The sequence below is a fragment of the Myotis davidii genome, unplaced genomic scaffold (assembly GCF_000327345.1).
Source record: "Myotis davidii unplaced genomic scaffold, ASM32734v1 scaffold69, whole genome shotgun sequence".
NCBI classification, from domain to species: Eukaryota; Metazoa; Chordata; class Mammalia; order Chiroptera; family Vespertilionidae; genus Myotis; species Myotis davidii.
The window spans coordinates 6,131-18,070 of NW_006300363.1; the positions used below are offsets into that span (position 1 = coordinate 6,131).

The following is an 11,940-nucleotide window of genomic DNA, read 5'->3' on the forward strand; positions in this document are numbered from 1 at the left end:
CAAGGGCCCAGCGTTCCATTCTCCCTAAATCCTGGCTCAGCCCTGGGGAGGGACCCGGGCTTGGTCACCATGGGCCAGTGCCCCCTCCTGCACTTTGTCCTTCTGCACCTGAGAGAGACAGAAAGATGCCCCTGAGCCCGTCCCTGGTCCTAATGTTGTGCCTTGGGACACAGAGCCAGGCCCGTCCCTCCGCCACGTCTGCGACTATAAACTCTTTAAAGATGTGTTTTCCTTTCACAGTTAGTTTGCAGTTAATGCTGGTTTTTGATTTGTATTGAAGTACATGCTTTCTGTGGTCTGAAGAATGGATAAGCAATGCAAGCCAACTTGGACTATCCCTTCACTGGCAGTGTTAGGACTGAGGCTTCCCTCTGCCAGGCCGCCCGACCAGGTTGAAGTGTTGGGTGCTGGTGTCAGATCCTAAGATAAAATCAGGTGGCTGTGTCCTATCCTAAGGAAAGATGTGATTCATAAGAGAGATTTCACTTTTACTTTGTTGGAGAACTTTGGTTCTCATCACTGTTCCCCCCTCGGCAGCCAAAGCAGTGGACGGATACGTGAAGCCACAGATCAAGCAAGTGGTCCCTGAGTAAGTGTCTGGGGTCCAGCTCTTGAGCCCGTCCCCTGTCAGCGCTGCCCTGAGGCCGCTGAGGCTCTGCTCTGCTTCCTCCTCCAGGTTTGTGACTTCTGCAGACTCTGCTGGGGGCAGTGCCACCTACATGGACCAGGCCCCCTCCCCGGCTATGGGTCCCCAGGCTCATTACAACATGTACCCACAGAAGTAGGTTGTGTTCCTATAAGGCTTCACAGGGGGCTGGGCCTGGGCCTGGGCACTTGGCCTTGGGCTGCTGACCGGGCGGGGTGCAGGGCCTGGGATGGTCTCTGCTCCTCGTCATTGGTCTCTGACAAGCGCTCCCTCCCCCCTTCATCTCTTCTCTTACCCTCCCAAGCCCTGACCCCGTCCTTGACACCGACGGGGACTTCGATCTGGACGACACGATGGACGTGGCGCGCCGCGTGGAGGAACTCTTGGGCCGACCTATGGACACTCAGTGGATCCCTCATGCGCAGTCGTGACCTCCATCGCCTCCGTCAGAGTCTCGGCCCTCGTGAGAGGAGTTCTTCTTGTGGATATTTTAATTCCATGAATCGCTTCTCCCTGGAAACAATACTCATAATGTGAAGTGTTAATGCTAGTAGTGACTTTAGTGTTTCTGTGCATGGTGGCCCCAGTGCAGGGAGCGTGTGTGTGTGTGTGTGTGTGCGTGTGTGTGTGTCCGTGTGTCCGTGTGTGTTCCTCCCCCTTGCTGTCCAGACAGAGGCCGTGGTTGTTTGAACCTTGTGCACAAAGGCAGTTGGCTCCACGCGCCCTGGCACATGGCCGTGTGTCTTGAGGTGCCTGGACTTCGACGTGTGGCTGTTCAAGTAAGAGAAGGACGCGGGGAGGAGAAAGCACCTCCTCTCTGGCGAGTCTTTGTCACTGTGTGTGCCAGGCAATTGTGCTGTAGCCATGATTGTCTCTCCTTTTCTTCTGCAATGTGGAAACCGCCTCCTGACAAAGAATGCCAGTCCGCCGTCCGCCCCCCACCCCATTTTCCCGGGTAGGGATGGGGAAAGGGGGCAACTTAGGAGGATTGTTGGGGCAAAGGGAGCCAGAGGTCTTCGGAGGGGTAGTGGCTTTTGTAAATAACATGTAACCCGTCTTCGTGTTTTCTCCGTCCCTCCTGCCCTCCCTGGCTGCGTCCCTCTCTCCTCCTCTCACTCAGTTCCTCTGTGTGCGCACACGTGCAGATGAGCTAGAGGGCAGAAGAGAGGGTCACGCCACTGAAGCTTACAGTGTTGGTGTCCTTTGTGTCGCGGCCAGAGTGGAATGCCCAGCCCTGACCCGCAGGCGCCGAGAGCATCACCTCGTCGCCCAGGGAAGCTGCCGTCCCATCTGCCCATCCTCCCTCCGCGCTGGGAGGCTGACCGACGCCAGCTCTTCGCAAATGTCGGACAGTGTTTTTGCTTCTAACTTGGGACTTCTTGTTTTCCTCTCCCCACCTCATCTGACATTGAAGTTCTCTCGTCCTGTGTCAGGTCCTGTGCCATTCCTACCCAGGTCACCTCATTTCCCTTCACTGATCGTGCGCGATGTCTCGGGGAGTGGGCGGCAGGAGTGCGGCCCGAACCCAAGGCCAGCATGTCCAGCAGGTGTTGTTGCCCACCTGGTGCAGGGTGCTGGGGGTCAGGCATGGGGAGTTTGGGGAAATGCAGTCGGCAGGTTTGTGGGAAGTTTAGTAAGCTGCAGAAAGAAAAAGGCTCAAGGATAATTTTGTCCATAGTTTCTTCCGTGGCTCCACGCCAGAAGGAAGGAATGGGCTATGGCATGCAGGTGGGAAGAGAGGGGAGCAGGTATAGTTTTCAGGTTAGGCCTACAAGGTCGCCCCTGGCCCCCTCTCCGAAAGGATATGACGAGGCCCAAGAAATAATGGCCCTAAAAACCGTATTTTTATATGTGTGAGTAAATAAACATATTTTTTTTACAAAAACTAACTTCTGAACTTACCAGTGTTTTGATGTTAAAGGAACCTATTTCTCTGTAGTAAATTATTTATTGGAAAATGACTTTTTAAAAGCTGCTGTTTGCGCTGGCTTGGTTTCATACACTGATTTATTTTTCTATGCCAGGCAGTAGACTCTCTCTGCCTCTGAGGCGCAGGCCGACCCCTCCGTGGATACCAGCGTTGATGTAGGATGCTGCTAAGCCCCTTGCGTACCCCTCAGGATTCAATTAAAATCCTCCCTGTGAGGACGGGAGTGTTGGGGAAAGGTGTAAGGAAACCTAACCCAGTCTCGAAGAGCCCTCACCTGCCTGTCACTCAGGCTTCACCAACGCCTGCCTCAAGAGGGACGCCCTCATTGTCCCAGCTGGGGGGACGAGAGTGGGGGGGTATCGACCCGCTGGGAAGTGGGCCCAGCCCTGGGGCATGGCAAGGTCTAGCGCTCACCTCACAGCTGCCAGTGGGGTTGAGGAGACAGGTGCCCAATGTGGGGCTCCTTCCAGAGCTTGTACAGTCGCTGAGCTGTCCTCAGTTTTCCCGAGAACTGTGCCTGTCGATGGGAGAGATTTTCGACGGAAAGGCGCGCTCGCTATCTGCACTGTACTTTCTCTCTTCTCCCCGTTCCTGCAAACCAGAGGAGGCCGCGGGAAGCCCGGACCGCCCCGGCCTCTGGCTCGCTCCCAGGCACACACAGAGTCATCAGCGTCCCAGCTCCACGTGTGCGGCGTGCAGGGTTTTGTGGGGGTGGCGGGGAGACAAAGTGAATATAACTTAACGTGGAAGTATACTTTTTATAACTTTTCTTTTTAAAACTTTGTGAAATTATTTCAGATACATATTTTAGTGTCGAGGCCAAATAGCATTAGCCAGCAAGAAAAAAGTATTGTGTACAATTCTCCTTGGGCCAATCACAAAATAATGTATTTTATGTTACAATAAAGCCTTCCTCTGAAGGGGCAATATTGAGTCCTGTTCTATTTTTTCCAATCAGATGGCGAGGGAGGGGGGTCAGGAAGGGGAACACTGGCGATCATCAGTGAGGCTCTGAAAGGAGAACTGTTTGGGAGCTGGCTCCTCCGAGAGAGGTCACCGGGTTTGACGGCGGATGGGGCGTTTATTTTTATTTCATTTTTATTCTTTAATCCTCACCTGAGTGTATTTTTCCATTGATTTTAGCGAGAGTAGAAGAGAGAATGGAAAGACAGAGAGAAACATTGATGTGAGAGAAACACATCGATTAGTTGCCGCCTGCACACACTCTGACCAGGACCCCTAGCTGGGTCAGAGCCTGCAACAGAGGTACCTGTCCTTGACCGGAATCGAACCTGGGACCCTTCAGTCTGCAGGCTGACACTCTATCCACGGAGCCAAACTGGCCAGCGCAGATGGGGGCGTTTCTTACCTCCCTGCTCACATGATGTTTTGACACTTAGACCTGTGTCCGCTGAAAGGACTGTTCTTGCACAGGGAAGGAGGCCCCTGTCATTGTGTAGTGCTTTGGGATATTCAGCTCTTCACAAGCAGGTGCCACTTGGCTAAGAGCCACCAGTGTTCCCGAAGGCTGTGTTTCAAGCTCTCTTCCCTTCTGTGGGGTGGAGATCCATCATCCGGATGCGGCCGAGAGCTGCTGTGTGTAAGTTCTCTTAACAAACTCCTCGTTTCATTCTTTGTCATCCTCTCCTTTCGGTCTCAGCCCTGTCCTCCTTGGGAAGTCAGCTGCGGCACACCCCAGGGAATTTTCCAACACAAAGGACACTCTCAAGAAAATAAAAAGAACCCACAGGAGAAAATAAAAGACATTTCTGCAAAGAAGATATACACGTGGCCACTATGCTCAACATCATTAGTCATTAGGAAAATTAAAATAGACTCAAGTCACTCCATACCCACTAGAATGGCTAGATCAAAAAGGCCAGGTAATAAATTAGCAAAAATGTAGAGAAATCGGAAAAACTCACGTACTGCTGGTGGGGATGTAAACGGATGCAGGCACTTTGGAAGCCAGTTGAGCCATTCCTTAAACAGTTAAAAAAGAGTGACTCTACAACCCAGCTATTCCTGACACAAGGAAAATTACATGTCCACAGAAAAACATGTATGTAAATGTTCATTCTCCATAATAGTCACAGAGCGGAAATGAGCCAAATGTCTATCAATTGATGAATGGGTAAACCAGTGCGATGGTGTTTACACAGCACGTTTGGGTGGTGTTACCTCCGATGGAATATGATTTGGCAATAAAAAGAACTAGTGGTGCACAGGAACCCAGAGAAGAACCTTGTAAACATTATGCTAAGTGAAGGAAGCCAGATGCAAAAGACCATGTGTTGATTCCATTTATGTGAAATGTCCAGAATAAGGGCGAATCTATACAGAAAGTAGGTTTGTGTTTGCTTAGGGCTGTGGGGGAGGAAGCTGGGAAGGGATTGAGGGGTATAGCTTAAGGGTACAGGGTTACTCTTGAGGTTACGAAAGTAGTATAAAATTGACTATTGGTGTCACACGTGTATGTGAATATACTGAAAACCATTGACTTGTACACGTTAAATGGGTGATTTGTGTGAATTATATATATAATAACGCGGTTGTGTTTTTTGTTTTTTTTTTTGACTTTTATTTTTTTTTTTTATTTTTTTTTTTTTTTAAGCCTGGGAGTAATTTTATTTTATTTTTTTTTTCCAAATTTTATTTTTTATTACAAAGGGTATTACATATGTGTTCATTTTTTCCCCGCGGTTGTGTTTTAAAAGCAAGCAGAATATCTCAGCAAGAAATAAAGGAGTGAAAGCGAGGGGGGGTGGGGGTAGACTGACTGAGAGCAGCCCTGTGCAAAGGAGCTCAGCTGTGAAACGCAGGGAGAGATGCTGCGAGACAGAGCCAGCAAGGGAGGGGTGTTAGTGCCCGAGAGCCTGGGGCCAGAGCGCAGGCGGAGGGAGAGGGATTGACCATGGGCCGCAGAAGAGCCTCACACATCTTCCCACCTCCATAGCAGGGGAGTCCGAGCCTGAGGTCGCCGGGTGCCTTGCTCCACGTTGCAAACGACCCTGTGTCGTATGGAAGCTTGTGTTTCCTTGGGATGAGGCCAGTAAGCTAACACAGGTCGTGACCCCACATCGGATGAGGTACCTGTGACAAGTGGCGCCATCAGCTTCTCTGGCTTGAGGACTCGTTACCACTTAACCTGGAGAACACTGTCTGACGGGCTCTCTCTGCCTGGCTGTAAACGGGGGCGAGATGCTTTTCTGTCTTGGCAACCCCTTAGCGGGTGGCCTGGGACGCGCGTCACCTTCTAACTTAATGTTTCTCCAATAACAAAAGTGTCTTGGTGGGGAGGCTTTCTGGGTTGGGAGAAAACGTTGGTTTTTACCCGTTGTCCAGCTTGAATCTGCCCCACCCCCGGCCGACGCTGCTTCCTGGCGCTCTTTCCCGCACGGTCAACCTTCTCTTCCTTCACCTGCACAAATTTGAGGGCCATCCTGTTCTAGCCCTCGCTTCCCATGTCTGCCAGCCTGGGCCAGCACCCAGCATGCCCCCCTTAGGCAACCTGCTCCTTTAAGAGCACCCCCCCGCCCCCATCCCAGCTCCTCCCTCAGGCCCAGTAACCGGATTTCCCTGTTTGTGAGGCCCAGCCTTCAAAGCCAGGGTCCCTTCTTGCTCAGCTGTAGGCTGAGCCGGGGGTGCGAGGGGGCCTGGATGCTGGGAGTAGGCACAAGTGGGCTGTGACAGGTACATGTGGGACACGAACCACTGCCCAGGGCTCGGAGGGACACGGAGCTGGGACAGGGTGGGTCCTGGGAGGAAGCAAGAGCCGCTCGGCAAGACCTGTCATTCACCAAGCAGCCGCTGGGCGCTGGACACCGTGCCCAGGCCTTTCTGCACCTTCTGAGGCACGGATTATGCTCCCATTTGACAGACGGGGACGGAGCTCAGAGCAGCCGCCTGAGCCACCTGGGTCCACACAGGCAGCCAGGGGCAGAGCCAGGACCCGACCTCAGGTCAGTGCGACACTAAAGCCTGATGCTCTCCGCCTCACTGCCCGACGGGGAGTCCTGGCTTCTCCTGCGTGAGGTAGAATGGGGGTACGGAACGGGGGATCCCCTGCAGCTGCAGGACCAGGACTCCGGGCCCTTCCTCCTCCAGGAGCTGCCTGGAGATGCTGCTACTGCTGCTGCTATTCCTGAAAAAAAACGCGTGGCGTGCGGGGCCCTGTGCTGGGCAGCCGCCTGGCAGCAGTGGAGGCTGGAGCAGAGCACCCTGCACGCGGGCCAGCGCCAGCAGCAGGCCCTGAGGTGGTGTCTGAAGGGAGCCCAGGGTCCCCACTCTCCTCTCCGGGGGAGCACAGGTGTGTTTTCCGGGGTCTGGGGAGGTGGCCCCAAGAGAAAGGGACCCCACAGGACAGTCAGATTCCAGAACCTGAAGACCTCCCGCTCCCAACACGGAGGGGCTGGGCCAGGGACCCTCCCCAGGCTCAGCATTGTCCGAGAGGACTTTTCCCACCCTGGGCCCGGATAGCCCCGCCCCCACCCAGGCCTGGCCCAAGTCCCTTCTTCAAAGGTCTCACCAGCCTTGTCTGAAACTCCTGGGAAGCTGTGTTTATGATGTCTTTGGGGCTACAGATATGACCACCTTCCGGAATCATCTCCCTTTGACCAAGGCCAGCCAGGCCCCGGAAGAAGAAAGTGGGGAGCAGCTCCTGCCCCCTACTTCAAAACAGCAGCACGGGGAGGCCTCTCTGCAGGTAAACCCAGAAGAGCCCAGCCCCACCGTAGACCCCAGCTTGTAGCCACACCCTCCCACCGGGGTGGGCAAAGAATCCCCAAATTGGGGGCTCCGGGTCGGGCTTAGGCAACACCCTCTCTTGTTTCCCTCCAGGCCACCTTGCTGGGTCTGGCAGCCCTAAACCAGGCCTACCCAGCAGCGCTGGCCCCGGGGAGCACAGCCTGTGTGACCCCTGCCTCCCCCTGGCCCCACCCTCTCCCCTGGCCCTGGCACGCCCTCAGCCAGGGTAGCTCCCCTGGAGCCAAGGACCCCGGGGCCCTGCTGCTGGAGGCACTGAGGTCCCCAGGGCTGCGGGCACTGGAAGCCAGGACGGCCGTCGAACTCCTGGACGTTTTCTCGGGCCTGGAAGCCGATGGTGAAGAGCTGGCTGAGGCAATAGCTGCTGGGAACCCAGGAGCACCTCTCCCCACACGGGCAGCTGAGCTGCGGGAAGCCCTCGAGCAGGGACCCCGAGGACTGGCCCTGCGGCTCTGGCCAAAGCTGCAGGTGGTGGTGACTCTGGACGCCGGGGGCCAGGGCGAGGCTGTGGCTGCCCTGGAGGCCTTGTGGTGCCAAGGGGTAGCCTTCTTCTCACCTGCTTATGCTGCCTCTGGAGGTCAGCAAGACTCAGGGGTGGGAGCTGGGGTCAGGGGGCAGAGGGCGCACTGCTGGCTGCCATATAGTGAGCCCTACTCCTCTCATGTCATCATCTCATGTAATCCTCCCCACCCCTTGTGACTTCCCCCAACACCAGCAGCTCCATTTTACACATGGAGAAGCTGAGGCTCATAGAGAGGTTGCACAAACTCACACAGCCCCAGCATTTACCCCCAGGCCCGCCACACCCAGAACCACTGCCTCTTCCCAATTAGGGCCCCAGAAGCAGGGTGCTGAGCCTGGGGAAGCCACAAAGGAGGGGGTGGGAGGGCAGCAGGAGAATCAGATACTCAGAGGGTGGAGGCCCAGGGGTGAGGGCCTAGCAGAAAGCAATGGCACCACCAGAAGAGGCTGCTTGCTTCCCGCAGGGGCGGTGGGCCTGAACCTGTGGCCAGAGCAGCCCGCTGGGCTCTACCTCCTCCCCCCTGGTGCTCCCGTGATTGAGCTGCTCCCAGTCCAGGAGGGAGGCCAGGAAGAGGCTGCCACCACTATCCTGTTGGCCGAGGCCCAGAAGGGCCAGGAATACGAGCTGGTGTTAACTGATCAGGCCAGCCTTACCAGGTGATCATCTGCCCACCCCCTGGTGCCTCAAGCCCTCTGGGGCCTGTTGAGGACCAGGGGCATGAGCTGACGGGTCCTTGGGCCTGACCTCCCCTCACTGCCCCCCGTCAGATGCCGCCTGGGTGACGTGGTTCGGGTAGTTGGTGCCTACAATCAGTGCCCAGTCGTCAGGTTCATCTGCAGGTGGGTGACATCCCGGGGAGCTGAGGGGCCGTCCTTAAACCCTGGGCTCCTCTGCCTCCCGCTCCTTCCTCCCCAGGCTGGGCCAGTCCCTGAGTGTTCGAGGAGAAGACATTGGCGAGGACATGTTCTCTGAGGCCCTGGGCCGGGCGGTGGGGCAGTGGCCAGGGGCCAAGCTGTTGGACCATGTCTGTGTGGAGAGCAGCATTCTGGGTAAGCTTCTCCCTTGGCTCCCTGCCCCCCATTCTTGGGTTAACTCCCCCACAATCCGTGCCCCTCCTGCTGAGAGCTCTCTAGGAAGAAGGCCTCCTTTGTGGCTCCTAAGAAGAGTCCTTCCCCAGGTCTCACTCCCATCCCTCCTGCTGCAGTCTCTCCCTAGTTCCTTTCCCGACTTGTTTCATATTTAGGACTAGGCCCTGGGCTCCTCTTCCTTTACCCTCCCTCCACACCAAGAAACCCCTGTTTTCCCACGAACCTCAGAGCAGAGGAGAACGAGGTGGGGCAGTGGGCGTTGGTTTTGGAGGCTGCCCCATTCACAGGAGTGCGTGTGCGTGGGTTTTGCATGCAGATTCCTCCGGGGGCTCTGCTCCCCACTATGAGGTGTTTGTGGCACTGAGGGGGCTGAGGAACCTGTCGGAGGAAAATCGAGACAAGGTAAATGAGACAGGGACAGGGTCCGACTGCATGTCCCCTTCATTCTGCACCCCCCCACTCCACCCCCCGCCCAGGTGCAGTGGGCACAGCCCAGTGAAGGGGAGGTGGGGGCAGGGAGGAGAACTTTCCTGAGGCTCTAAGAAGAGAGGGGTGAGTCCCAGATACACACGTACACGTGAAACTCCTACCCACACACACACACACACGCTAGGCACAGGCAAGCGCACCCCATGGCCACACACCTCATGGCCACGCACCAGCCTCACTCAGCCGTCTGTCCTCAGCTGGACCGCTGCCTCCAGGAAGCCTCTCCCTGCTACAAGGACCTGCGCTTCCGCGGCAGTGTGGGCCCTGCCAGAGTCCACCTGGTGGGGCCGGGGGCCTTCAGAGCGCTCCGGGAGGCCCTCGCTGCCTCCCCCGCAGCCCCCTTCCCTCCGGCAATGCCCCGGGTCCTCAGGCACAGGCACCTGGCCCAGCTCCTGCAGAGGAGGGTGGTGTCCTGAGCGGAGGCTGCCCGCCGGCCCCACCGCCCCACAAACTGCCTCTCTCTTTCCTCTGGAGCCTCTCCGGATGGGGAGCCCTGGGCCAGGGTCTGTGACTCTGTGTCACCTCTCAGTCGCTCATCTGAGCTGCTGGGCCTTCGGGAGGTCCAACCTCGGCAGCCAGCTCTGAGGAGGTGACCTCCGGGGTGTAGCAGACCCCGCAGGGCAGGGCCCTGCCTGGAGCCCCGTGGACCCCTTCTGGAGGACCCTGCTAGAGCGTTCCCATACATGCTGGTGCTCGCGTGTCTCCCAGCCCAGTGCACTGTGCAGGCTGCGAGTGTTGGGAGTTGGTGTTCCCAGGAGCACCCCTCAGTCAGCAAGGAACAGGAGTTGTGAATACCAGCCTCAGCTTCATTGTCCCTCAGAGCCACTATTTGAAGTGTGTGTGCACCAGCTGCCCACACTGGCAACCCTCTCATGAACACGGTTCTTAAGGCATCCTTCCCGTCTCCACTCCCTGATGTGTTTTCTAGGATCACCTCCCAAATAAACCTCTTGCACCCAGGTTCTTGGCTCAGGGTCTACGTTTGGGGAAACTGTAGAGGTCCCTTCGGCTCTGATCCTGCCGCAGCCTGTCCCCTCCTTCAGCGCTGATCACAGGGCTTCCCCCTCTCTCCACGGGGGAGGCCCCAAGTGTGTGCATGCAGGAGACCTCGGGGACTCCTACCACGGCCTAGGTCAGTGATGGCGAACCTATGACACGCGTGTCAGGTGACACGCGAACTCATTTTTTTGGTTGATTTTTCTTCGTTAAATGGCATTTAAATATATAAAATAAATATCAAAAATATAAGTCTTTGTTTTACTATGGTTGCAAACATCAAAAAATTTCTATATGTGGCACGGCACCAGAGTTAAGTTAGGGTTTTTCAAAATGCTGACACGCGGAGCTCAAAAGGTTCGCCATCACTGCTAGGGCATCCACTGGGGTGGCAATGGACGGTATCCTGGGCCCTCACCTTGTCTCTAGGATCTGCTGGCGGATGGTCTTGACGTACTCAAAACTGTCAAAGCAGCAGATGTCGTAGACCAGGATGTAGGCGTGGACACTCCGGAGTCCCCTGCAGCAGGCATCTGCCCACTCCTGCAACACCCCCAGTTAAGGCCAATCCGGGCCCAGCGGCTCCGCCTCAGTAATGCAGCACCTGTGTGTAAGTCTCTGCTTCTGTCCCCGAATGACTTCTCAATCCCATGCCCTACCTCCAGGCCCCTATGCCCACCCACCCAGTCCCTGTATCAGCCCATGACTCCTTCCCACTAAAATCTCCATGGTTCCCCGTGCCCCCAGGGTCAAGACTAATCAGCTTAGCCTCAAAGGCCCTTTGACCCATCCCCGTTCTTGCTTGCCTGTCCAGCCACCTCCCTCCTCTGAGGAAAGCCACACCCCACTATCCCACATGAGTTAGGCACGGTCACCGCCAGGTCTTTGGTTCAGTTGTCCCTTCAGCAGAATGCCTTCTCCCCTGGCCTTGCCTGGTAGAAATCCCCTTTTCACGAAAGGCCTTTTCAGAATCCTTCCTCCCACTGAGCTACCATTATATGCCGGTCACACTCCCACCTGGACTTCGGAGCGCCTTGGGAACTGGGCATGTCCTATGCATAAGTCACCCCAGAGCCCCGTGCAGGGCCTGACACAAACCAACTGCTCAACAGACAGTGCCCTGAACAAGAGGGGCTCTGGCATGGGGGCTCACTCGCTGCTGATGGTGGGATGGAACCCCGTCTCTCCCCTCCAGGAAGGGAGCTGGGAGGTCAAAGGGTAACACCAGGCACTTTTTTCTCACTGCCCCGGTTTGGTTTTCAAGGTTTTCCATCTTGGAGGGTAGTGGAAGGGGCAGAGGGAACGGACCTGGGGGAGGGAGAGCCAGCTCATAAGCCGTTTTTCCATGGAGGAAGGAGGCCCTGAGCCTGACAGACCCCAGGGGCAGAGGGGAGGAGCACACACACACATAGCCCGTGGAGAATGGGTTTCCTGTCTGCCTCCTCTCCTGCCCTAATTAGCAGCTGCCCCTCCCCACATTGTCGCAGACCAGCGCCCGGCCCAC

The 11,940-nt window shown here is 56.2% G+C and overlaps 2 protein-coding genes and 1 long non-coding RNA gene across 4 annotated transcripts in view; all 3 read left to right on the forward strand.

The window, feature by feature from the left end:
- The window catches only part of LOC102757391 (signal transducer and activator of transcription 5B-like), a 6,648-nt gene extending 3,145 nt beyond the window's left edge, over nt 1–3,503 (forward strand). The window contains exons 2-4 of one of the 2 annotated variants that reach the window (XM_015572448.1): nt 538–589; nt 677–781; nt 951–3,503. In XM_015572448.1, the coding sequence (XP_015427934.1) occupies nt 538–589; nt 677–781; nt 951–1,077 (284 nt within the window). In that variant the 3' untranslated portion in view covers nt 1,078–3,503. The remainder of the gene's footprint in view (nt 1–537; nt 590–676; nt 782–950) is intronic. The other variant, XM_006776641.2, reaches the window with a different exon arrangement.
- Nucleotides 3,504–6,142: 2,639 nt separating this feature from the next.
- LOC107185136 lies at nt 6,143–6,710 on the forward strand. The gene is made up of 3 exons (XR_001516055.1): nt 6,143–6,269; nt 6,457–6,538; nt 6,684–6,710. It is a non-coding gene; the product is annotated as an uncharacterized LOC107185136 (long non-coding RNA).
- Nucleotides 6,711–6,728: 18 nt separating this feature from the next.
- On the forward strand, nt 6,729–10,400 carry GHDC (GH3 domain containing; the record flags this gene model as incomplete). The annotated part of the gene is made up of 8 exons (XM_006776731.2): nt 6,729–6,885; nt 7,160–7,281; nt 7,416–7,917; nt 8,327–8,519; nt 8,631–8,702; nt 8,779–8,912; nt 9,268–9,353; nt 9,638–10,400. Coding segments are annotated over 8 exons (1,485 nt in total), but the record flags the coding sequence as incomplete, so codon positions are not given.
- Between the last annotated feature and the right edge of the window lie 1,540 nt (nt 10,401–11,940).